Here is a 26,884-nt window from a genome sequence, read left to right as displayed (position 1 = left end):
GCCATAACTCCAAGGTTACTGCACACTGCATCTTCTTTTATCATGCATGTATTGTTTTATTTAAATCTGTTGAGTAATTTAGAAGTTACACTGCTGACAAGAAAAACTAACTGATGCTCTAGCTGATCTCTTCTGGAATAAGACATCTAGAGCATTCACGAGCTTTTCTTCCAACAAGATCATCATCAAATTTTACAAGTATATATTTGGGCTTGAATGCATCCTTATCCACCTGGGAATAGATCCCGGGACTGTTCCTGTAGCCGAATTAACAAGTCCATCTGACAGGTCAATATTTGTAGTAAGCACTACTGTGGCAAATATGCCATAGTTCTGCTGGTATTCCACTGGCATCTGGTTCAAATGAAGCATGCTGGATTTGTTTTGTTTGTTCATCTTTCCAAGTGTCAATTACTTTTAAGGTTAATATTTGCTCATTTAGTTTTTGAAGGATCTATCGAACTTGACCTGTATCTTCTGATGTTACACCTGTGTACCAAAAAATGTTCAAATCTGTCAAGCTTTTCATGAGTTATCGTCCGGAAACCATTTTTCTATTTTTAGTAACAGTGACCTTGACCCCACCAGCCCCAATATCGATCTTGATCTGTATCGTCTGATGTTACACCTGTGTACCAAAAATTGTTCAAATCCGTTTAGCCTTTCATGAGTTATCGTCCGGAAACTATTTTTCTTTTTTTAGTAACAGTGACCTTGACCTTGGCCCCACCAGCCCCAATATCGAACTTGACCTGTATCTTCTGATGTTACACCTGTGTGCCAAAAAAATTTCAAATCTGTCAAGCCTTTCATGAGTTATCGTCCGGAAACCGTTTTTCTAAATTTAGTAACAGTGGCCTTGACCTTGGCCCCACCAGCCCCAATATCGAACTTGACCTGTATCTTCTGATGTTACACCTGTGTACCAAATTTTTTTTAAATCTGTCTAGCCTTTCATGAGTTTTCGTCCGGAAACCATGAAAACCGACCGACCGACCGACAAGCTCACTAACTTGATCTGTAACTTCTGATGTTACACCTGTGTACCAAAAATTGTTCAAATCCGTCTAGCCTTTCATGAGTTATCGTCCCGAAACCGTTTTTCTTTTTTTAGTAACAGTGACCTTGACCTTGGCCCCACCAGACCCAATAACGAACTTGACCTGTATCTTCTGATGTTACACCTGTGTACCAAAAAAAATTCAAATCTGTCATCCCTTTCATGAGTTATCGTCCGGAAACCGTTTTTCTAATTTTAGTAACAGTGACCTTGACCTTGGCCCCACCAGCCCCAATATCGAACTTGACCTGTATCTTCTGATGTTACACCTGTGTACCAAAAATTATTCAAAGCTGTCTAGCCTTTCATGAGTTATCGTCCAGAAACCATGAAAACCGACAGACCGACCGACAGACTGACCGACAAGCTCACTCCTATATACCCACTCAAACTTCGTTTGTGGGGGTATAACTATGATCAACAAACCTACACTTAATTATTTTCTTAGAAATAAATCCACACTATCTTTAACTTTTCAAGTGCAAATATTAGAAAAACTGAAAAGCGACAAGGGCCTTGCGAAGTGCCTGCAAACTCTTGTCTTTCAGATGAAAATTGGAATAACCTTTTATTATGGTCTTCGATGTACATGTCTGTATTGTCTTGAGTTTTGTGTTGGGGCCTTGCACTATGACTCTAACACCGGTGACAACGAGAATGACATCAAGGCTTTAACCATATAAAAAAAAATTCATAAAAAAAAACAGACAAGCTAAAAACTATTGTAACCAGCCTAACCTCATCTGGCACATCATACACCGCCCATTCATCCAGGTTATGGGGCAACACATCTAGTGGCCCCTTCCGTTTCGGCTTCTCCTTCACCGGTGGCGCCTTCTCAGCCCCTTTGTCAGGTTTTTTCTTTGCCGACCCCTTTCCACTCTCCTGTGGCGGTGGTGGAGGATTCTTCAGGATTTCCTTCATTGTGGGGCCAGACACAGCAACTGTCACCTGTTTTAGAGAAATTCAATGTTGATTATGTTTATACAAGTCTTTTGAGCTGTTTTCCTTTTACAGGTTTTTTGGCATGCAATATGACTTGCTCATGTTTTTGGACCAAAGGTATTTTTTCCCAGTAATGCATCTCAAAACACTTATCTTATCATTATTTTACTCTTTGATAACGAAATTGCAGAAAAAAGATATAATTAAAGTATAAATAAAAATATTCTAGCTATGGTGGGAAGTGAACCCACGCTGGTACAGTTAGGAAAAATTAAGTTAAACTTAAATGCCTACATCACTTGCCCAAAAGGTCTTATATAATGTATATATAAATTATGTGTAACCTTTATTGAAAACATAGGAAACATCACACCATAATATACATCAACCAACCATGCTACAATAATTTGGTGACAGTATTCAAATGGTGGTCTTCAAAGACTTTATTTGAACAAATATCAACACTTGTTGAAGAGTTCCAGCTGTCAGTATCTTAGTTTTGACACTCCAAACGGTTTGCCACACTTTTTTGTAATATCTTTATTCATAAAATAGTGCATTTTACAAACCATGAGCGAGTCCCATTAAGTCAAGGCAAGAAGTTAAATTACAAACTTTAACAAATTTTTCAAAGATTTTGTCGAACAGATATTTTTCACACAAATTTTACAGATCCTTACCTGCCATATCCTCATTATGTATGTGTATGCCATGATGAGACAGTCACTATAGATTGGTGAAGATCGGCCCACAATTTCTGCCATCAGGACATGTGACCGGACCAACCCATCAAGTATTCGTAGATCCGTTATTTCTTCCACCTTAAGCTGAGGATTTGCTGGCTCAACACCTGAAATATCGAAAGATTTTAATAAAATCTGGTGGATTTACAAATCATTTTGCCATGAAGACATGGTTAAGTACACAGATCTCCCTCAACTCCTCAATTTTCAACTAGTAATTTGCTCGATCAATTTTCGAACATCAATATGAAAAACTGCGATCTGATCCTTTGTCAGCAGTCTAATATCACTGGTTCTCAGACATACGCAAAATTGGCTCAATCTAAAAAAATAAAAGAAAAAAAAGTTGTCAAAACGGTCCCAGAGTGCAGCTTTAAGAGAAAAATTATACAATATTTTGAAGGTCATGATTACCAACCTTATCATTATTTTCCTAAAGAAAAGTAACCCTGCTGTTTTGGTGAAACATTCTCAACATTATCCGCTTTCTTCAAGGACGGGAGCTTTATTTTGCCACAAGGGCTCCCTTTTTACCTTTATCTGCTTCAGTTCAATATCAGGGATTTGATTGAGCTAGCACCTTAAGAGCTGAAACTGTTTTGGCAATGGACTTGGGCAGCACTTTAGGCCCCCAATGGGTGTCAAAGGGGGTGGAGCACCCTGCTGCAGAAGCAAAACTCCTTTTGAGGGCTCTCCGCACATCAAATTTGAATCAAACTTGAGTGTCAATACAAACAACAATGAAAGTAACAGTCAGAAGCAAAAGAAATGAAATTATATGTATATTGTTGTTTTTTTGTTTTTGTTTTTTGGAGGGGGTCCCTGGGGCCATTAGGACCTCAGAAATCAGCAAATCAGCGAATTCGCAGATAAATCACATCCCTGTTTACCTATAACAGCTTCACGTGTGACCGGAATAATATCTTCCTCCTTCATGTCCCCTTCCTCTTTCTTCTTCTCTTCTACTCTCTCAACTTTCTTTGGGGATGGGGGCTTCACCTTCGGGGGTGGGGCTCCCTTCTTTCCCTTCACTCCTCCTGGTGGCAACAGATATTTGACATGGTTCATTAAAATTGTAGTAGAGAAAAAATATTGTGTTAAACACAGAGATTAAAAACGTTCTGTTACAAATTATTAACTGACCTCTAACTAAGAAGTTAAATGTTATACATAAAAACTATTTAACAATTCAACTGTTCAACTATTGATTAAAACACCTACAAATTTTTCATACGGTATCTCTTTTTATGACTAGATTTTTCATGCAAGGAGATGTAAATATGGCAGCAAATTGTAGGGTTAAACTTCTGTTTTTATTTCAGTTAGGGGTTCTTACAGCAGATATTTGTCAATCCTGAACAAATGTGGGGGGTCTGTTTGAGTATAAGTGATTCATGCCCAATTAAAGCAGGGCATAGGGGCTATGACCTCTTTTGAAAAAAGACATCTTTATTCATTTTAAGGTACCTCCTACTGTTTTTTATGCAAATGTCCGAGCAAAAAACACTATCTTTACAACTGTACAATAGTCTGAAGTTAAACACTCTCAATCCTGATTTCAGGATTAATCCTGAACTAAAGAACCCCTTGTTAGTTTAAACAAGTTTATTTTAGCTCAGTTTTGAAGAAAGCTGAAAGCTGATATGAATCACCCTCGAGTCAGTAAGTGTAAAAACCAGTACTGGTACTACTTTTCGAAAACCCAGGAAAAAGTACCCCTGGTGGGGATCGAACCCACAACCGCTTGGGTGAGAAACGGACACCTTTACCATTCAACCACTCTCAAAACTATATATTTAACCTTCCATAATATTTTTTTTTGGAAAATATAGATGACTTTGCAAAGGTAATATAATAAAGACACAAAACATTGACCTAATCTTAAATAAGCATAATCTTCATGCTGTGATACGAGTGATTACAGAGTTACGCACCTTTAGACGCTTTCTTCGCCTCTGCAGCTTCTGCCGCAGCCCTCAGCTCTGTACAACACACACAACAGTTAGTACACAACACTGCCTCCTGATTGGTCAATTGGCTAACTAGGTTACACTACACTAATATTATAATGCATTTTTTTAGCTCATTCAGACATGCATAATTTTAGTTCAGAAAGCAAAAAAGTATAAACTGAAGTTATGTTTTGCTTTTCAATTATTGAAATTTATTAGAGTCTATTCTACTTTTTTCCACTCTTAATACTTAACATGTAACATAAACAAATGGTGATGCTGAGACACAAAGAAAGATATGCATGTATTACCTCCCCAATATATACACACACCTTTGTAGAAAGTGATGATATATAATTTGACAGTGTAATTAGTTTCTCTGGGTCAGATATTCCATCTTTTAGAACCGAATACTTAAAACACACTCAAAATTGCCATTATTTTAAAAGGGAAATCATAATGACGGCTATTTAAAAAAATACAATTTATAAAGACAGTCAGTAGATCAATTCTCTTATAAGAAATGAAAATATAAACCCTTGCTTATCTCATACTTAAAACATTTCTATGTTACAAATAATGGCAATTTAGTCCCATAACCAGTTCTAGCCTATTTCAGGACATTTAGACTAAGTAACAAAGTACCAGCATAATTGATATTGAATTCCAGGTCAAGAGCCAGTTCATACCAAGCTCCTGTCATGTAAAGTCATTTATTTTTGCAGAGGTGTATTTTCATTGTTTTTTTTAAAATTTGTAACTTAATATTCTAGATAAGCCTATTTTTAACACTCAAACTTGAACAAAATTTTTGATTCATTGAGAAAATGTAACATCGCAAAAATATCTGATTTAACAGTCACTCTTATACTACAGTCGAAACCCATTGGCTTGATTATATCCTAGGGAACGGCCAAGATACTTCGAGCCTTGTAAATATTGAGCCAAACGGGAATGCTTACATAGAGTAAAACATTAACATTCCTTTACATACAGTTTGAGCCAATGAGGAAATCGAGCCAAGTGATATGGAGCCAATGTGTTTCGACTGTAGTTACATGCAGTTCAAAGACAGAGTGAAAACAGTTCTGTGTCAAAGTGTGAGACATTGAACACTGGATAATTAAGAGTGCCACATACCCCACCCACTTACCTTCTTCTGCGGCTAAAAGTGATGGGTAGAATTGATGTAAAATGTTAAAATGGTAAAAAAATTAAATATGAAGTACCATACTATGTTCCAAATGTATATGGAATAAGTATCAAATTAAAGTGATTACAGCCATTATGAGTGAATGACCATCGTCAGCACCAATAGTATACACTCCTTTAACGCTACACATTTTTTAAATGGAGAAATTAACTAAAAAAGTTTCGTTTTTAATATGTCTTAAATTAGGTTAAAAAATGTCAAAAAATTGTGGTTTTGGCAAGACTTAAATGTATGACGCAATATTCTTAGTGGCCTACAGTCAGAGGCTCTACTAACTAAGCTATCATGAATAAATAAACACAATTTTAGCTAGAATTTTAAAAACGGAAAATATCCATATTGATTTGCTTGCAAAAAAAAATAATTTGGCAGTTAACTGTGCCCTAGTATAGTATAAAGTGCAGAGAGTATTCAAGTCCCTGAGGGTATACAACAATGATAAATGGTGCACAAGTAACTTTGAAAGATTTTCGAAAGGAAAAACTAGTGATATAGACTGCAATCAACAAGTCATCACTATTTTCATTCAATAAGTCATGAGATATAATTAAAGCTGACAATATATTAATGATGAATTATGCAATTAATGGTTGGTTAAATGCTTATCAATCTGAAGCAATAATAATCATTATGATTTCAAAATGCAAGTAAAATGACATTGAATTGATGATAACTATCACAACAGTTTGAATTAATGATAAAATTAATGATAAAATGATGTATTAGTTTAACTGTATTGCAATGAAAAAGGAATCCAAAATGGAAAAAACAAGACCACTGCTACTTGTTGGTACTTGTTGCAGTTTCATTCAGGTGAAAAAAGGCACGTTTTTAAACCAGAGTTAATAGCATTGATATGTATGTTTGTGTACTGTAACTGGTAATATTGTGTACATTAAGATTCATGTGGTTATCTTAGAATTGTTTTTGAATTATAATGGCTAAGAATTAAGCTTATATTAGAACAGTCTTTGCATGATAATGGCTTACGGTATATTAAAGTTTTTGTACAAAATGCAGCATAATTGCTGCCGTTAAAGCCAAGACTTTCCAAATAACTTGACTTTTTATCTTCAAAAAACATTAACAGACATGCTAAACAATAAAATCATTCCTTAAAATTGTGACTAAAAACAATCAACAAGTGATATATTAATGACTATTATCTTTCCTTGGTCATACCTTCCTGTTTTTTGGCGTCGATCTCAGCCTGCATGTTGATCATTATATCGATCGCCCACTGGAGCTGATCGACCGCATCCTCGACGGGAAAGTCTCGCACACACAGCCACTGGGCAAACTCTTGAAGAAGGTCCACTTTAAGCCAGGTTGTACTTTCACTCTGTAATGTAATACTAGTAATTATAATAAGTAAATTTATAACCTAATCTGAATGAAGGTATTAATGCCAAGTGTTTTTTTAGAATAAGCATTTTCTATTTTTATATACTCATAAGATTTGGTGTTTGATCCAGAGAAGGGACACATTTAACAAATTAAAAAGAGACACTGATGGACCCATATTAATCAGGCACAGTATAGTTTGATGCAAAATTATTTTTTTTTTAATTCAAAAAGCATAAATTGGCAAAGCATAGTGAAAAATTCACATCAATAGAAATCAAAGCACGGTAAGATCAGGGTAATTTCATCAAAATACAATCAATTCACTATAGTAGTATTGTGATTACCTCTATAAACATAAGCAAAATGTAAAACAAATTTGAAAGACTTACAGAGAGGGCCTCAATGGCGTTCTGGTATGAAAGAAGCTGCTCCGACGTTTCTTTGGACATGAGGGCAACACGTCGCCACATGTGAGCAACGTAATCCTCACTCTCATCCTGAAATGTTCAATAAAATAGTGATTATTAATAAAACAAAAAATATCTGTGATACCATGATTAATACACTGATATAAACATGGTGAGTTTGTTACTATAATGATAATACTAATAAAAAGCAGGCACAATTTTTATCATTATAGTACAAACATAAGCTCTTGTAAGCTTTTGAACTGATAATTGATTCAAACTTAAAATAGCTCTGAAAATCTAGATACAATTGCTTTAACTTAATTCACTACCTAAAATTCAAAATTTATGACATTTAATGACATGTTAAGCATTAAATTGAAAACTTCAATTATATAATTTGATATCAATGGAACCATGCCTAAAAAAAAAATTTAATGCATTTTATGCATACGATAAAAATGTTCACATAATACACAAAATCCCCAAAACAGAGAAAACCAAGCAGATTTATTTGCTGCAGTTTTATTTATCTAGCAAAAGTCTATGATGTTAAAAATTCTATGCTGGTATAGAACACACCACTAAACCAATAATAAAACTCAAGGAAACCCATAACTAAAAATAGATAAAAAAATAACAAAAACAACAACAATATTTTTGAAATTATCTCCATCTTTTTATCACCATTTATGAAAATGTATTGAAATATTTAAAAAATAAAGCAAACCTACTAATCTAAGCAGTTATATTTATTTCTATTGAGAATGATGGTTAAGAAAAAATTAACCTTCCATAATTCAGTATGTATTTGTTAAAACATCAATTGGATGTTTTTATTTTAGCATATTTAAAAATTATATGATTATTATAACACAGAAACTAGACCTGACCCAGACCTTTTACAATATAACAGAAAGAGGAGAACTTTTTATGACTGAGTTACAAATTCTCTAACATTAAATTAGAAAAAAGTATACATTTTTGCATTGCATTGTCAAAGAACTGGTTGACCATACAATCCCAACAGGGTCATTTGCTACAAACATGATGGTCATATCCTTGACATTAAAATGTGACTAATTGTCCTAAATTTGCTGTCCATTTCAATTTAGTATTGATGCTTGCAAGATAATTATACATCAACAAAACTCTTGAAAAGTAGAAGACTTGTGACCAACAAGAAATATATAAAGATGTAAGAATGTGTATTGGATAAGTGTGCTGAATAAAACATTTGTGAAACATTTTGTAAACATTTCACTTTTTTTAATGAAATGTACCTGTAGCACACAAACATATATATCAGTCAAGTACAGAATTCTCTGGTTATGAAGGATTAATTTTAATTTGGAAAAAGTAAATAAAACCTCATTGGTTTATATTTACTTGTTTCAGCTCAATTGAGCAGACAGCTGAAAATATATATTGATCACCATAGAGCCCATTTCCTGTGCAGAAACCAGGCCTCATTATTCACCAAACATCTTAAGTCCCTTATAACAGGATTAAGCTAAGCTCACGATTTTTGTTTTGGTATAACTTGTGAAATATTTACTCTCTTAAGCATAATAAATAAAGCTACTTAAGCTTGTAACGCACAAGAACTTTCCATGAATTTGGGCCTGTACTGTGTCTGTTTGAGAGGATATGAGAAAGTTCCCCTGATGGGAGTCAAACCAACAACCTCTTGGGTGAGAGGCGGACACATTATCCACTAAACCACTCTTACCCTTTAGTATTTTTTCATTACATCAAACAAACTACAAAAAATTCAAACACCTTAAAATGAATCTATAGCATGATAAAAGTAATTGATCAGAATTCTTCCAGTGCAAAGAATGAGAACATGAAACTATAACTTAAACAGAACAAAACAAAATAGTGTTGTCTATTGGCTTGCATGATTTTTAGCAGCTAACAAACTCTTACCAACATATCCTGTGGTTTGCACAAACAGAGAAGTAAAAAAGTGTTACAGTTTTAAGTTGATACACATTTTTTTAGGTCAAATGTGATGACAAAAACGAGCGGATGGAAATTGTTGTTAAGTATATGTTTTGTGGGTAGAGCCTAGTACTATTACCAAACAATCTAGCATAAAATAACTATGAATTACTTCAGTTTAACAATGTAAGAAAATTAGACCTTCCACTCTCCAATTTTTCTCTTGACCCATGGCTATGGAGTGTATGAGTCTAAGGGACACATTCAAGCAGGTTTTGAAAATGAAACACTGCACTCTCACTGCTTTAACTGATGCCCAATCCAACAGCAGGCTTTTTTCTGGACCGAATGATGATTTTAATGAGGTAATAATGCGCAAGGTCAATAAAATGCCAATACCACATGATTTGAGCACACTGATAAGCCATCTCATTTACTTTCACAAGCATACTTCGAATGCCATCTTCTTAAACCCATGCATGATATAATGAACCATTTTTCCATGTTTTGTGCACACACAAACCTTGCGTCGTCTAGACCTAACAGGTTCCAGCTTTCGCAGCTCATGCTGCACATTAAACATACATATTAAAAAATAAAAAGGTGTTGATTCTATGGTTAGCATCAGGTTTCAATTTCAGGACCAGGAAAATAAATAAAACAAGTACCAAGAAAAAAAGTATATTTATTATTTCATTCATACGAGCTATTTGACATATATACAGCTGACCATATTAAAACAGGGCTTCTAAAAACTGGCGATTTGCCGGTCTGGACCGATACTGACCAAGCCAGACCAATTCAGTTTCAAAAAGTGTAACAAAAATTGGTCCGAAATTTTCTCAGTTGTTTATAATTTCGGTCCAAAACGACTAAGTCAGTAAAAATTGTAGAAATTGTAATACACAAGCATTCTTGGGTCATTTACACATTCAAAATTACCCCCAATAAAAGTTTCCTAGTTACCATTGAACCAATGTGACCAGCTGCTTTTTTCCGCTACGCTGAACACTCAATATCTTTTAATTAGCAGACACTTGCAATCGGTCCAATCACGTGTATTGGTAGGTTGCAGAAGACACAATTAAACAAATTATGTGTTAATTATGTGCTTAGAGCTTTCCTGATTAAGCGTTAAAATCCGTCCATATTTTCACATAACAATATGCTATGTTGTCATCAATCATAACATGTTGATTACCTAACTGTTAAATTTCAATTGTAATGATAGAAGCATTGCTGGTTAAAATCGGTTTTAAAGATAAATGCAATTGTCATTGTTAATCTGCAAAAGCATCAAAATTCCGCATTAATTAACCTAATCATATATAGGATATCAACAGCAACAAGCTTGATTAACTAAATAGTCTGATAGCTGAGTGCGCCGCTTACGTCATTTTAATTCACAGTAAAGAAAATTTGTTGTCGATATCAAACTTACCTTATAAATCTAGATATATATTATTATTTGAGATTATCAGTTGAATGTTGACTTGCTGTAAAAGCATTAAGCAAATAAATCATAATACTGTTTCACTTTTTGTCGTCTGACCGCTTCCCGCCAGCCGCAGTTAATAACGATCACAGTCGTTCTTGTTAGAAACGTCGCAGAACTTGATGAGAATCTCATTTGAATTAAGTTTGTATCAATGACTATCTAAATCGGCTATGATGGTTCTAGAGCCCTATTATGAATTGCCACATCGCGAAAAAATATTGACAGAATACACGTCGCGAAAATGTGTGACATTTTTATATAATCAGACTTTGACAACAGGCCTTTTTTTGAGGGGGGGATCTTTTTTTTTTTTATTTTTTTTTTTTTTTGGGGGGGGGGGGGGTGTCGCCCGGGTCCGTACCGATTGAGGTTCCAAACTTTTAGAAGCCCTGTATGAAAAGCATTTATTATCCGATTATCTTAAATTTGAAGACAAAACTATACACAGGTTTATACATTACTATTGGTAAATCTGTTTTTTGGTTTCAAAGACCCTTAACCTATTCATTGATAGATGCAATTAGTAAAATCAAGCCTTATATAAACATATTTATTCAAATCAATTTACCATACATGCAAATGGAACATAGAAAATTGTCCTTAAAGTTCACTTTATTTTGGTTTATGATACTTATTGAATAGTGTCTTTGACAGTATGGTTCAAAACAATTACAACTCACACTACCCACATTATTAGAATTATATGACTCCCATTTAGTCCCAAAGCATAATTCCAATAAATCAGGTAGTATGTGCAGTAATTATTACTTTAACCCTGGAAATTAAAGTCAAACATTCACAGAAAATACATACATTATCTCTATACTAATAATCATCGGAGAATATTGTTTACCAGATCCTCAGCAAACAAAGTTATATAAAATATTAACTCACATACAAATACTTCAGTACAAAACTGCCTTTCAAAGAACCTTATAGGTTTATCAAAAATCATGTATTTTAACACTGACCTTGAACTTCTGAATATCCATGGCAACACTTCTTCCCAGTCTGGCCTTAGTCATCACACGGTGCTTAAATATCAGGCTGAAACAAAGTGACCAAATGTAATATTACAGAAATATAACGTATTAAGAATAAAATAGCAGAAACAAATGAATCTGAGCAAACTTTATAAGTTACACTATAAGAAACAATTGAAATATAGTAACAGTGTTCCGGTACTGTTTTTGTAAAACACTATGACAAAAACTGTTTGGTGTTCTTAATACAAATTACCCAAAATACACACATTCATGACTGATGAACATATTTTAGTTTTATCTTTTGTAAATGAGTTCCTCCATGTATGCCAAGCCCTTCTTTGATCGTAATACGTTTAACATGACCATCAAGTAAGGCTAAGCCTGGTTTATTCAATACATACAGGCGGTGTTTAGTCCTCGGCATGTCTGTAATCGCCTGGTCCATTGCCAGCAATCCAGCCTCCCATTGTCCCTTATCTGCGTATGATTGGAAGAGTACACCGTAAAGAGCTGCTCGTAATGTTAAGTCATCTTCTACCGCGCCGATTCCACCCGCTGATCGACCACTGTCAGATTTTGTCTCACCAATTTCAGCTTCCACGCTTTGCCCATCTTCATTCTCTGTTTTCTCCTGTACAAACATACCATCAGTAGGGCACTTCATAATCATAATTGACTGCTCTCATCTCAAGCAGACACTGTTCCAATTAGCATTATCAAATGAAAAAAAGGATACTGTTTTGAATAATTAACAATCAAGCCAAGTAATATCCAAATCTGATTCTGATAAAAAAATAAATCAAATTAATCCAAAAAGAATTTCGGACTTATAAGTCATCTTCCCCTCATTTTTCTTTATCTGCCATTACCCTGATCACCATGATATATATTATCCTAATTGGCTGGTGAAGCAATTCCCACTCTATTATGATGGCTGACAAGGAATTGAATATTTCAATGAATCAGAGTTTAAAACAATTACTTACCTCCTTTTTCTTACTATCTGCGGTTTCAGTGATACATTGTAGAATAATTCTGACTGGCTCACGAAGCAATTCCCGCTCGATTGGCTGACTGACGAGTGGACAACACGCATTCCAGTAGTGACGAGCAGCTGTCATGACAAGTTCGTAATTGTCTGCCTTCATTGCAAACCTTCAAATAAAGAAAATACACATTATGAACTATGTATACCAATAAAATTATTTCCAATTTGTTTAAACTGCATTACATCTTTTTCTGGGAGTGGCCAATCTTCAAATATAACAAATAAAATGTGTTTATTTGAAATATATTTTAAAAAGTTGAGTACGGAGTAATTCCAGTTAATTCTCCACAAAAGTGGTTCAATTTAGGTGCTTTCTAAACAAGACTTGAGCAAACATGTTTTTTGTTCACTGAATTCCACAACTTCTTACTATTTAAGAATGCAGATAGTGGTTCATGTCTAGTGCTATTATCTTACTACCAGACTCTGTTCCTACAGAATGGACTGTTTGTACATAAATAATGACAAAATGAAAGTTCTAATAACCTCAGAAGGTAACTAATTTAAAGAATGCAGCCAAAGCCACTTGTCTGATGGCATTTTTCTCACCCATTTAGTCAACCAGTCTTAGCTAGCACTATATAGGAATGCAGACTGTGCCTTCTGTCTGATGGTGACTATTTTGTCATCCAGGCTTGCAAACAGTGCTTCCTGTCTGATGGCATTTGTTTTGTCCATATTTTCAACCAGATATATCAGGCATTATTTAATAATTCAGACAGCTGACACGTTTTTCCTGCCCATGTTGTCAAACAGACTAACCTAGCACTATTTAGGAATGCAGACAGCGCCTCACGTCTGATGGCATTCTTCCCGCCCATATTGTCCACAAGACTCTGTCCCAACAGACCACTCGAGAAACTCAACATCTCATTCTCGACCATCTGCATGTGACTGAAAGAGATAATTCAGTTACTGTCCATGTTATGCAATAATGTGTAACGGTCCACTGTAGGAGGATGTGAGTTCATAGTATAACATTCCATAACAGACAGAAGTACGTTCATAGTACATATGTTTACTTTGTTGGTAATATGCAAATGAGCAAATCCTGGGCTCTGTGTGGATTGAGAATTTAGTGTATATAAAGACCAGCGGACCCTTTTTTCTGAAGGGATCTGTTGAGTAATGGTTGAGTTATGGTGTTTGTTAGGCTCGCACGTTACAGTTGGTGGCAGCGGTGGGATAAAGACAACGGCTTGACCAGAGTTGCCTTACCCATGAGTTTCCCAGGCCAAGACTCGGGACAAGTCTTCTCGGAGGGGAAAATAATATAACGGTCCGCTGTAGGTGGGTGTGGGTTCATAGTATTACATTATGTTATATTAAATGGAAGTACGTTCATAGTATGTATGTTTATTTGGTTGGTAATATGCAAATGAGCAAATCCCAGTCACTGTGTGGATTGAGAATTTACTGTATATCAAGACCAGTGGACCCTTTCAGGGTCGCACATGCTTTTCTCTCAAGGGATCTGATGGTGTTTGTTAGGCTCGCACGTTACAAATGGAACATTTACTTTAAAAGAACAATACAGCAATATAATGACAAATCATCACATTATTTGGCATTTCTTTAAAGCGCACTTGCTGATATAATTTATATAATTCTATACCTTAGTGCTCTACATGTTATTGAGGTTACAGAACACCAATATATTTACAGGGAATTTAAACAAATTATTCAACATGCAGAGATTAAACATGCACATGCTTAAATGTGTAGTACTCCCCACCCATAAAATCAATCAAATTAGGTGTCCCACATCTTCTTTTTATTTCACAAAAGGTTACAGTGACCCTACCCATCAATTTTTCTGGTCTTTGGCTGAGTCCCGGAGGCAGCAAAGCGTAAAGCCTTGGCACTACATCGCAACACGAGGTTGTGCATGTGTTGATCATAAGCCAAGAACGTTAGCTGGGTCCATAGCTGGAGTTCTACAAACTTCTCTGACCATCGGCACTCCTCAACCATTGTAGCAACCTGTATTAAGAATGGTGTAAGATTAATATTACATTGTATTGATAAACAAGCAACATAAGCTCCATAGAGCTTTTACAGCTACACAAACATGTTTTTTTAATTCTGCTTTATACATGTGATAAAGAAGAATTTACCATAGGCTGACTGTCATATTATTTACTGCCTGGTTTACTGGGTCAGTACTCATGAAACAACTCAATTGAGAATTGCCTTTATTGGAAATGGAGTTTAATAAACTGCAAATGGTAAAAAAACACACACTCTAAAATATAAAAAAATCAGTAGATTTTCATCTAATTAATCAAATAATATCAGTAAAATTAAAACTATTCCTTTTTCAAAAACTGGTGTCTTTGTAATATTAAAGGGCTCTGTTTTACTAATGAGTTTATCATTCTACATAGACTGAGAATACGACACATTCAGTCAGAGCAATTATATACACTTTTTTTATCAAAAAGCTCTTTATTAGGAAATACGAATTTCTTTAGAAGAAATAGGTTAAAGCTGCTGTCTTTTATTCGAAATGGAACCGCTTATCAAAGACAAAACTTTTTTTTAATATATGAAGACTTGATTTATATCTAGGCAAAGAGATGCAAGAGCACAGCAGATGGATACTTACCAAACTGTTTAATGTCAGTCAAAATTGGTCACAACTCAACAGTTCATACAACCAGAGTAATGGGCCTTGAATTATTTACCTCTGCAATAGGCGGGGCTTCTTTGAACTCCATAATCCCATTTTTGTTGAGCTTGAGCATCTCCACGGCAACAATTGACCTTGACATTGGCTTCTGACCTTCAGTGAAAGGCTGAAAAAAAAGAGTGCAATAAAAAGATACTAATTTTGTTACATTTATATTGTCATATTCCTTGTGGTTATCCATCTGTTTTATAAATAGTTTCAATGTTCTTAAAAACTTAAAACAAAGTCTTTATAAATGGGCAGTCTGAAAAAATCTTCTAAGCTTACAAAAAATGAAACAAATGATTGACTAAAACTGTTGGTAAGTCAGGAGTTGAAGGCTTTTTTAGTTAACAAATAAGATATCAATTTTGCCCATCATAGTTTTCAGTTCAAACATAAATAAAATGTGTTTTTTTGTGATTACTCAGTGAAATAAATTTATATCTTCACCAAAATTCAGCAAATAATTTTCTTCCATCCCAGATAAGTAGATCCAAATATTTGGCCTTGCTGGAAATCCTTATCATAATCCTTATTAATCCTAATCCTTACTAAGATAAAGATAAGATAATAAAGTACGCGTATGTAAACAAGAGCTGTCACAGAGACAGTCGCTCGACTATTCCGCCGCTTTTCAGTTTAAGGATTATTATTATTATTATTATTATTATAGGGCCATTATTTGAATTTAATGCAAACTAGAGTTATCTTACTTGGTTATTTAAGTAGAATGGATGGTTGAGTACCATTGTATAAAGTCTCAATGCAATACATCAAGTAGTTGCTGAGATATTAACCTATGTGTGATAACATGCAAAACCTTAACCAGAATTTCTTAGTCAAATAATAAAGGCCCATAATTTGTATTATAATCGAAAAAGTGTTATCTAACTTCATTAATTTAGTAGGCTAGAAAGTAGGGAATACATATCTTAATTTCAATGCAATACATGATGTACATGTATTTGCTGAGATATTAACTTAAATGTGGTTTCATGCAAAACCTTAACCAAGGTGTGACGCCGACACCGATGCTAGGGTGAGTAGTATAGCTCTCCTTATTTTTCGAATAGTCAAGCTCAAAATAAAATAAAATACATTTTTACTATATTTTGTTTAACCGAGGTGGGAAAAAAAGATCTACCATGGCCGCTCATGTTAGATAGTTTCCTCCCAACCCTTACACAGGATGTTCTGCAAAACACACCATGCTCTGGTTTGGATGAATCTATCTTACACTTTCAGCCATGGAAGATACTTATAATCCTCTATGTAATCACTAATTTTTCTCCCTATCTTATTATATTCAGAATTTTGAAATTATTACCTCCTCTTCCACTCCAAGGTTCTTGGATATTTGCTGCTGTGCGAGCTGTTTAGCTGCAACCCATGTCTGCAGTATCGGCATACGAACAAGAATCGGCACTACATCTTTCTGATTACCCCCACCTGTGACCTCTAACACGTATTCAAGTACCTGTAACAGTTAGATAAACATAAAAATAATTTTCTACCTGAAAAGCAGTTGAGCAGTAAACTTGTTTTTTGTGGGTTTTTTTCATAATTTTAAAAACTCCGAATGAAATTGGGATTAAATATGCTTTAAATTCAATTGGGAAGTTTCCAAATTTCAGCCCCTGCTAAAGACAGTGAAAAAGCCCAGAGCAGTGATGTTTAATTTGTTGTTGTTTAGCACAAAAATATCTATAACAGAAAAAATAATACTGGTTGTGTAAACCAACTTTAAGAGTTATCCCACCTCAATAGCTTTCTTTAGGTCTGGCATGGCATCCTGGGAAATAGCCACAGTCGCCGTGTTGGTTTTACTCTTCTGTGCCTTATCTTTGCCTTTCTTGAGGGTAGGCGACTCCAATCCCGGGGTGGCAGGGGGCGTTGGGTCCTTGGAAGGGGTCGGGAACCATGGCTTCATCAGGGCGTATGCCAGGGCATTACATATGTTGACAAGGGAGCTTGTTTCACTGAAATAATTAGTAAAAACTTATATTCATGTCCCTAAGAATCAACTATTTTCAGGCTTGAAAGAACAACTTAAATAAGACTTTTTTATTCTGGAATACAAAACACTTATAACGTTGAACTGATTAAAAGGGTTCATCTACTGGTCATAACCAGCCTGCCTACCTAGTTTGAGGTCCCTGGGCCCCATGGTTTTTAAGTCATTGATCGGAACAGGATATGTGGCCCTTTGGGGGCATAAAAAATATTGCCATATATCTTTTCAAAGATAAGATGGACACATTTTCATCATGCATTTTAAACAATATATTATTTCAAGAACTGAAATTCACATATGATGCATAGGCCTATTTCCTTAAGATTACTAGAAGCAGTGTTGTACCAAGGAGAGCTTTACACCAGTAGTACTGCATTGTTACAAAATCGCTTTTAGTATTCTTGATGTCACTGCTTCTATATGTCATCTTATCAACGGAACTGTCTAACAAAACCTTTAACACAATCATTGTTTGGTTAGTGCAGTGGTTTGGGCACTCACACTCGCTTCACACCAAGGCGCCCCGGGTTCTATTCCCAGCCTGGGCACATGTGAGTTTGGTTAGTGGTCACCAAGCCGGACATGTGGGTTTTCGCCGGGCACTCCAGTTCCCCCCACAACACAAGACCACACTCTCGCACAACATTGTGACAATGAGAGTGACTTAGTGTAAGTTATCATAACTTTCGTCATAATTGTTGTCAAATATATAATGTTTAAACTAACACTATCATTAGAATTATGAAAAATACTAAATATGAAGCTAGACATTTAAAAATAATCCTTACTTTGCATGACCCACTTTCTTCAGACCATCAAACACTGTTGTAAGTGTCTCCATAACCTCCCGATGTCTGAGCTGTGTCAACACATGATTATTGTAGTTCCAGATATATGTGGCGCTACAACATACAAGCCACGCCTCCGTGAGTTCCACGCCCAGTGCCAGGCCTCGTAGGAAACTTCCTGTAGTGCTCTCGGATAAGGATTTTATCCAGTCACTGAAAATTTTAAATATTTGTATTCGGGTCATTGTTACCATTTTTTTTAATGACTGTGTTGTTTAAATTTGGTATAAAGAAATAATGTCAAACCTAGTTTACTCTATAATATCAGTGAATTTATTTATTGTCTCACCAGTATTCAATCCAGTCTGGGTCTTCCTCTGGTTTCTTGGCTATGTAACCTTTTGGGTGTTTGCTCCTGTCCACGGGCGGGATTGGTTGGTCATTAAGTTGGACACCCTCCGTTCTCAACAAGTGCACCATCGCCTTGAGAAAAAAAATGTTGTTATTTTTTAAAACAGATATTGATACTTGGTTTTTAAATAACAGAATAAAGTGGTTTACAAAAACATATTTTTTGTGCCAATCAGAATGGACAGTATGTTCTAAAATATTTAGGCAATTTTCCTATCTTTTCATGGATACAGAAGTCAACTATTAGTTTGCAATGCTTTTTTTGCATATTTTTTTTATTTCACACATTAATCAGAACACCATGATAATATGAGTCAATTCCTTAAACATGAACAGTGTATTTCTTCCATGAAGTATTATATTCTCAATGCGACATAATCACAAATTTAAACAAAAACCAAACTAAATGAAACAATCCACAATAAGTTCAATACTGTCTAATCAATAATACAGTAATTGTAATGGCTTTCAAGACATATCCGTTATTACCTCGCCTTGTATGAAGTTGACCTCGGCCAGCATCCTCAGGAGGTCGCGATCATACAAGGTTGTCTGTGGCCCGGGGGATGATGGTCGACTCCCGTCTCCCCCAGTACCATCTGGACCACGTTTATCTAAGCTAGATTGGGTGCCCTCAGCTGAAAGGTCTTGTGTGCGGGTTCTCTCTGGCTTTGGCCTGTAGAATGTTAAAGACTTCCTATAAGGATGCCCACTTCTAATCTTAATTTAACCATGAAAATGTATAAGGAAAAATAACAATGAGTAAATGTATATTGAACTTTTTATCAAAGAATTTAACTTAATCAAATATATTGAAAACTGGGATTTTTTAGCAAAAGTTGTAAGGAAAAAAGAAATTATTATCCCAAGAAATTCTCGATCTTAAAACTGTACACTTTTAGGCTATAATGATAAAAACCTTTTAATCATTTTTACATTCAATAAACATTCACTTTTAATGTTTATGTTTATCTTTAAAACTTTTACAATCTATAACTGAATTTAATTAAATTACTGCTAAAAAAAATCTACATACGTGTCTATTTTCTCTACAACTTCTATCTTCCACCTGCTGTCATCGTAAAGGAGACAAAATCGGGCGGCGACCCGACACACATCCCAGACTTCCTGTTTACGAGCTGTCTTTGCGAGGTCGCCCCACAATGCGGCTCTGAAATTTAACAAAAATGTAATTAAAATAACATTATTATAACTTGACAATTAAAATGGTTATGTGTATGTTATACACTAGCATGCTGCATGTCTATTACAAAATTAAACGAGAATGTGTACCAAATTTTAGTGTGAAAACATTTAGTTTGTATAAGCAGCTTCAGCAACAAGCTGTTACCACAGACTAAATATCATCAGGTGAAACTTAGATTATTGTTCCCTATCATTTTCACTGCCAAATCCTAGACAGTCAGCTGCTTTGTGCACACATATTCCGTTAACTGTTGAGCCTAATATATAGCCTAAATTTTGTTGTGCGGTAAAGATATTTACAATTCCCTGATTTTAGAGAAGATCACATAATGGGCTGATTGTACAGATATTGGCTAAAATGAAAACAGGATTAATGACATGGCCCCATTTTCTCGAAACTTCTTAAGTCTCTTATAACAGGATTAAGCTAAACCCACTATTTTTGTCTTTCAATATTTTGCGTTTTATATATGCCTTCAAATGGTTTAATACTTAAGATAGGAATCATTGCTACGATTATCACAATTACCCATTTTTCATTTATATAAATTCACTATAAATATGTATTTTGGCTAATTGAAATAAGCGTCTTAAGCCTGTTAAGCTTAAGAAGTTTCGAGAAATTGGAGCATGGTTATTAACTTTTAAATGTGAAATATTTCATGATGTGCTTACATATTGAAATATAAACAAGTTCAGCTGAAACTGTTGTCTCAAATAATGTTAGAAATACAGCAAATCACAAGTATATCCATTAAGCGTCTAGAGCAGTAACAATTTGAAAGTTAACAACTATGACGTTAACAACGTTGTTAACTTAAACGAAGTTCTGAACAATCCGCCAATGGTGTACAAACCTTTCTCTGTCATTTTCGCTGCCCAATCGACTAAGATGCCCCGCTGCCTTCCGGACACACTTCGTAAACTGACGAGCCTTGTTGGCCAACTTCTTAATCTGAGTCATAGGGGCTTTCCCTCCACTCACATCTGAAATACATTGTAAGAGTTTGAGTATTCCGTTTCATGTTCTGTATTTCAGAAATTCAAAAACACCCTACAGTGAAATTGTATCTAAATGCTACAGGGTTTTATAATGTGAGGGTTCTAAAATTATGAGGGAGATTACAAATGAAACTGTCATTTAAAAGTTTTTCATTATCAATTTATATAGTAATAGTGTCAATCGCATAGATATTTTATCAATAATTTAATTCTTTAAGGGACTCCTATGAAATATAGGGGGTGAAATTCTCATGTAATGTTACTAAGTCCATGACACTACCACTATTGTTTTATATTCTCAAATAAAAGTTCTGTACTCAAAAATGTTTTAAAATATAACAGAAAATTAAAAAATATAACAGGAAATTAATTATTCAAAACCTATTATCTTTTAAGAACAGTCAGTAATATAAGAAATTAATTGTAAAACAACATGCAGAACTTGTTTTTTTAAACATTTTTAATAATTACCTTTAAGCTGACTGATATGCATATCTTTTAAATATAAAATTGAAGGAAAAAAATAGATAACAAGAAATTAAATATTAGTTAAAAGAAGTTCTTTGTAAGTTTGTTACTTTCCTTCAGTTCCCTACTTCTAGAATTCTTATATTTTAGATAGATTGTTAATTAGATTGAACTTTAAACAAGAACAGTTTTTTTCATTCTAACAAGGGGCATAACTACACAACTATTAAAGCAAGAGTTATGGTTTTTGCTGGAAATGTGCGTATTGTTTCGGGCAACATGTGTACCAAAGGTTTTGCACAATGATGATGTTGGAAACCGCACCAAGTATCTTTCAAGTAATCAGTGTTTTATAAAAGATAAAAGAAGAAAGGATAATTAGTAATCCTTGAATTTCATGTGAAAAAGTTAGTATTCCTTTGTTACAGAAATTTTTAGCTTAGACCTGTTAATTGAATCTTTTTAATTTAAATTGGACTCAAGAGTAATCCATTCTCATCCCCATAACATTCTGGATATTCTGTTTTAATTACAATCTGTCAAAAACAGGTGTCAAAATAATGTTCTAACTTTCTTTTTCATGCAATCTAACTGAACTACTTCTTTTTCATGCAATCTAACTGATCTACTTCTTTTTCATGCTATCTATCCCTTACCAGCCATAGCAAGCTCTAGCGCTAAACAAATGCATAAAATAAATGAAAAATGTGTCTGTCTTTATACACAAATAACAATGGTTTCCTTTAATAGCTCCTTACTCCGGGGTTATACTAACGTTGACTTTACTTTAACTCTCAAAACAAGAGTGCCATGGTGCTAACACCAACACTTGTCTGTTGTTGATTTTTTAATTTCACCAAGGGGAATAACTGTACAATGAACATGAGTCTTATGTGTCTGGACACATGTTTACCATTCAAGTTTCATTTGAATATCTTGAACAGTATCTGAATTATGGCCAAGGTTTAGATTTTTTAACAATAATGCTGTCGGCACAAACGACACTTCCAAAAAACAACAACCAAGGCTATGGCAATTTTTGTAATCAAAAACAAATTAATAGTATATGTTCATGCTTTTACTCTTAAGTAAAGCAATAATTCATTTTCCCTAAAAGGAAACAAATATTGTACGAGAATGATAATTGTTAGTATCAAAAGTAATAAAAAAAAGGAATATCAAAAAATGAATGAATCAACATTGATTCCAACACATTCATACAAACATTAATTGATTTCAATATATTGAAAGCAGTTTAGTCATACATGTATTACTGAAAAGAAAACCAATTGCAAGTTGCAAAGCAAATATGCTAATCTACCGAGGCTGGTTTCAAAACAGATTCAAAGGGTAATCCCTGAGAGGAAAACTCATTGAGGACAGAATTACCATAGGACGCTACAACACAAACAAAAATGATAAGGTGACAGTGTATATAAATATACATTCTAATACTTAAGGAATATACGAAGACATAAAAAATATGACTAAAATGAACTATAACAGCATAAAATGATCATCATGACCGACATTTCACTTCACAACTTCTTTTTGCAGGGGTAACAATAAATGTTTTGAGAATAGTAGATAAAATTGTTAACATTTTTAAGTAATCATGAATGGCCAATAAACATTATTTCACTTAATAACATAAATGATTCTTCACAAAGAGCTTAACCATGCCAAAATAGAGCAGTTAAGTAACATCCTGTTTCCTTCAATCAGTCGGAACATATATGTCACAATTACAATCAACAACAATAATATACACAGATACGAAACTATATGCACACTAATGAACATACCAAGCATGAAAACGCTTCATTAAAAATACTCTTCTTTTTTGCACAGACCAAACTTATTTATCAAAACAAGATCACTGGGATGCAAATGCCTACTTTAGTCTAAAAGTTTCTGTCAATACAGAATGACTAATCAACTATTAAAGTTAGAGATATGGCTATATATGTGGATATTGTCTCTGGCAACATGTGAACCAAGTTTCATTCGAACATCTCTACAATAACATTTTTAATCCTAGGCCAACGCTCAAAATTTTGCATGGAGACGCCGCCAACAAAACCGAAGTAATGTAAAAACCTTGTCTCTTTTCTTAAAAAAACACACATGTTAAAACTGCCAAGACTCAAAAGTTCAGTTTACACTTCGCCATCGTAACTCCTTTTCAACAGACCAGCTGAAAAAAGATTGGGCCACTGCAAATAAACAATCATTCAAGTATGGCCTTCAAGTATTTTTTCATACTAGCAAAAATTTAACAAGTACAAAATCATACACCAGTGTCCTCTTTTTTGAACCCCTCCTTACCTTTTGTGCTGCTTTCACTATCCAGAACAAGGGCAAAGGCGTCGGGGGCCAACGCTTCTCCTGCCTTGACCAATAGTGATCGCTTCATACGCATTGTACCAGAGTTGGCCTTCCGAGCCTAAAATAAGAAATATGATAAGCTTTTTGTGTATTTGAAATGTGACAAAGATAGACTTGTCAGTTTAACTTTTCCTCCCTCATTGTAATTTGTTTTAGGATCAATAATACTTAACACACATTTTATGATTTATTCACTTCTTACAATCTGCCCTGGCTTTAAGTGAATAAATATTGCAGCATTCCAGTTGTAATTCTTTGACAACAACATTCTTCTTACTGACTTAAACATCTTTAGGAAAACCCTATAACAATCTTACATTATTTTTAAGCCATGCCTGTGACTATTCTTTAGGAATTTCTTCCTTTTTTGTGGCGAAGTTATATGCTCACATTACGACACAAACAGTATCACAAACAAATCCATAAACTCTTTTGCGTAAACCCAGTTACAAAAAGATCATGTGCAGGCTATTGTATAAAAGTAATAAGTCTGGTTTGCACATTTAAATAACATGATTGGTTAGAAATAATTAATGGATGAATAGTGACCATTTAATAAACATTTTGGGCTGATTTTGACCAAACCAACAACTAACAAGTTTAATACTATTGCCTACAGCGATGTCCATGGCTATACTTAGCTCACAATTGTTTGTGTCAGTTTAATTATAACATCAACAGCCGATTATCCTGGATTAAGTAAAACCACCAATGTATGGTTGTTTTCTACATTAGAAATGTTTCTTTAATCACTCTTTTTTGGACTAGGCCAAAGTTTTAACTGATAAAGATACAACGCAAGATCTAAGTTGGATAGTCCACTCAGGTAGTAAGGTAGTACTACTGTAAACAAAGAACTTTGCCATTGTTATGGGTGTTGAGGAAGAAACTAATATCTTTCCTAACAGCAAATAACACAAGAAAACAAATCAGCCCTTCCATACCTGTTCAATTATCATGCCAGCAATGTCCTCTGGTCTCTCAGGAGTATTGTAAAGTGATGACCGCAGCTCAAGACGATGTAACATAACCTCAAGACGCTCCGTATACACTCGACCATCATCCAATGAGAGAGCCTGGGAATATAGACAGCTGCTTAGTGAAATTTATCTAAAAAATAGTGGCAATTGGTAGGCAATGTGTTTCATGTTCTCATGGTTCATGAAAAGGGTAACATTGAAGGAAAGACTCCATATGAACCTGACACTGCTGCTTAACCTATTAAGGCCAAAAAAAAAAATAGATGTGTTTCTGGTGGCATGGTAAAAAAAAAGAGGGTCGGTAGGTAGGGATTTTTTTTTTTTTTTTTTTTTTTTTTTAATCTTTTATCGGATCATAACTATCAGCGAGTAGTATCTTTTCAACTGCTATATAGGGTTAATGTTTGAATTATCAATTTTGTCATGTTTTGCCATATTGAAGCACAGATTTTATTTTGTTTGCAGTTCATGTATTTGTTGTATGTTGTGTTTATGTACTATTTTGATATTGAATATTAAAAATGGAAAATCATTGTGATATTATCTTTTTTATTGACCAGAGTGATGGCTCTATGATATCGACATTCATGAATCTGTTGGAAACAGCAGTATTCAGCGACACATCAAACATTCATTGTCGCTAAATATCATGTTTTAGAGGAAGACATTCCACGATTTCACCCTTATGATTGCTCTATAGTTAATGGCCCAGTTGTTCGAAACTTAACAGTCTGTTAAACTAACAGTCTGTTAAATTTCAAGACAAGGTACTTTCTTTTATGAAACAAAATTATGAAATATACTTTTAAATGAGAAGAATTATACATAATCTTTCTCCTTTTGGTATAATTTAGTGACATTACGTCATAGAACACTTGTATTAAATACAACCTTGAAATTTAACAGACTTTAGGTTTAACAGACTGTGATGTTTCAGACAACTGGGCCATTGTGTTTTAGAAGCTACACACATCAGTCAATTGTATAGCTGTGAGTGATAGGTATATCTAAGACAATCAACTCCATATTAAACAAGCAACGTATTTTAACAACAAGTTTATTCTTTAAAAACTTTAAAATATTCTGACTAGAAGAATTGACTAGAAGACAATGACTATATAAAACACACAGAAAAATGCCTGGTCAGTTGACATTGTATTTTAAAGTCTCAAGTTGAAAATGGACTGAAACCTGTTCATGCCAGACCATCCATGGTGACCAATACTTTTTTTAAATAATTTGGTAATGATTAATAAAAATCAGAACAGAAAAATTAATAAGAAATTACAGAAGATCCCTTAATTTTGGAAATTCTAATCTAGGGGAATACGGACACATCTGCCCCCTCCCCCACTGACTAGGTACATTATTTATTTTAATATAATTTATTTACATGGGGGTTACAGCAAACCAACACTATATGTAGGTATAAATATATGGTGTCATACAGGACTGAAAATTTTGGTTCTTCATCTCATTTATACATCCAGATAAAATATGAGGTGTAAAATCAAAACTTGCACACCTGCTGGAATCACAGGGATACTGCAAACCAATTGAATTAAGTACGCCCTTGGCTGATGTATAATAATATGTTCATATGAAAGGAGAGTGTCTAAAACATCCCACAAATTGCAAGTTGCATTGCTTCAGAATGCAGACTACTTTTCACGTTTCACTGAATCATCAAAGACTCGAGACACATTTAGTTTTTTTTCTTACCGAAACTTGTGCGTCGATTTTCCCTTTTTCTTGACCATGGATTTCTTCAAAAATATTTCGGATAGTAGCATTTGTTGAGACTTTT

At 34.4% G+C, this 26,884-nt stretch overlaps 1 protein-coding gene across 14 annotated transcripts in view; it reads right to left on the bottom strand.

The window, feature by feature from the left end:
• The window catches only part of LOC128211207 (cilia- and flagella-associated protein 46-like), a 76,605-nt gene that overhangs the window by 32,264 nt on the left and 17,457 nt on the right, over positions 1 to 26,884 (bottom strand). For 11 of the 14 annotated variants that reach the window (XM_052915705.1, XM_052915713.1, XM_052915714.1 and 8 more), the window contains 23 exons: positions 25,042 to 25,173; positions 24,038 to 24,155; positions 21,097 to 21,226; positions 20,070 to 20,204; positions 19,523 to 19,709; positions 18,972 to 19,105; positions 18,623 to 18,835; positions 17,580 to 17,799; positions 17,148 to 17,297; positions 15,834 to 15,944; positions 14,951 to 15,129; positions 13,909 to 14,040; positions 13,085 to 13,253; positions 12,500 to 12,729; positions 12,084 to 12,159; positions 10,138 to 10,182; positions 7,650 to 7,757; positions 7,096 to 7,255; positions 5,854 to 5,865; positions 4,683 to 4,730; positions 3,639 to 3,785; positions 2,686 to 2,855; positions 1,799 to 2,011 (listed from right to left, as the gene is read on the bottom strand). In XM_052915705.1, coding sequence (XP_052771665.1) covers positions 1,799 to 2,011; positions 2,686 to 2,855; positions 3,639 to 3,785; positions 4,683 to 4,730; positions 5,854 to 5,865; positions 7,096 to 7,255; positions 7,650 to 7,757; positions 10,138 to 10,182; positions 12,084 to 12,159; positions 12,500 to 12,729; positions 13,085 to 13,253; positions 13,909 to 14,040; positions 14,951 to 15,129; positions 15,834 to 15,944; positions 17,148 to 17,297; positions 17,580 to 17,799; positions 18,623 to 18,835; positions 18,972 to 19,105; positions 19,523 to 19,709; positions 20,070 to 20,204; positions 21,097 to 21,226; positions 24,038 to 24,155; positions 25,042 to 25,173 — 3,219 coding nt within the window. The remainder of the gene's footprint in view (positions 1 to 1,798; positions 2,012 to 2,685; positions 2,856 to 3,638; positions 3,786 to 4,682; positions 4,731 to 5,853; positions 5,866 to 7,095; positions 7,256 to 7,649; positions 7,758 to 10,137; positions 10,183 to 12,083; positions 12,160 to 12,499; positions 12,730 to 13,084; positions 13,254 to 13,908; positions 14,041 to 14,950; positions 15,130 to 15,833; positions 15,945 to 17,147; positions 17,298 to 17,579; positions 17,800 to 18,622; positions 18,836 to 18,971; positions 19,106 to 19,522; positions 19,710 to 20,069; positions 20,205 to 21,096; positions 21,227 to 24,037; positions 24,156 to 25,041; positions 25,174 to 26,884) is intronic. The other 3 variants (XM_052915711.1, XM_052915707.1, XM_052915710.1) reach the window with 3 other exon arrangements.

The sequence above is a fragment of the Mya arenaria genome, chromosome 12 (assembly GCF_026914265.1).
Source record: "Mya arenaria isolate MELC-2E11 chromosome 12, ASM2691426v1".
Classification (NCBI taxonomy): Eukaryota; Metazoa; Mollusca; class Bivalvia; order Myida; family Myidae; genus Mya; species Mya arenaria.
This window is presented reverse-complemented; position numbering and strand designations above follow the sequence as displayed.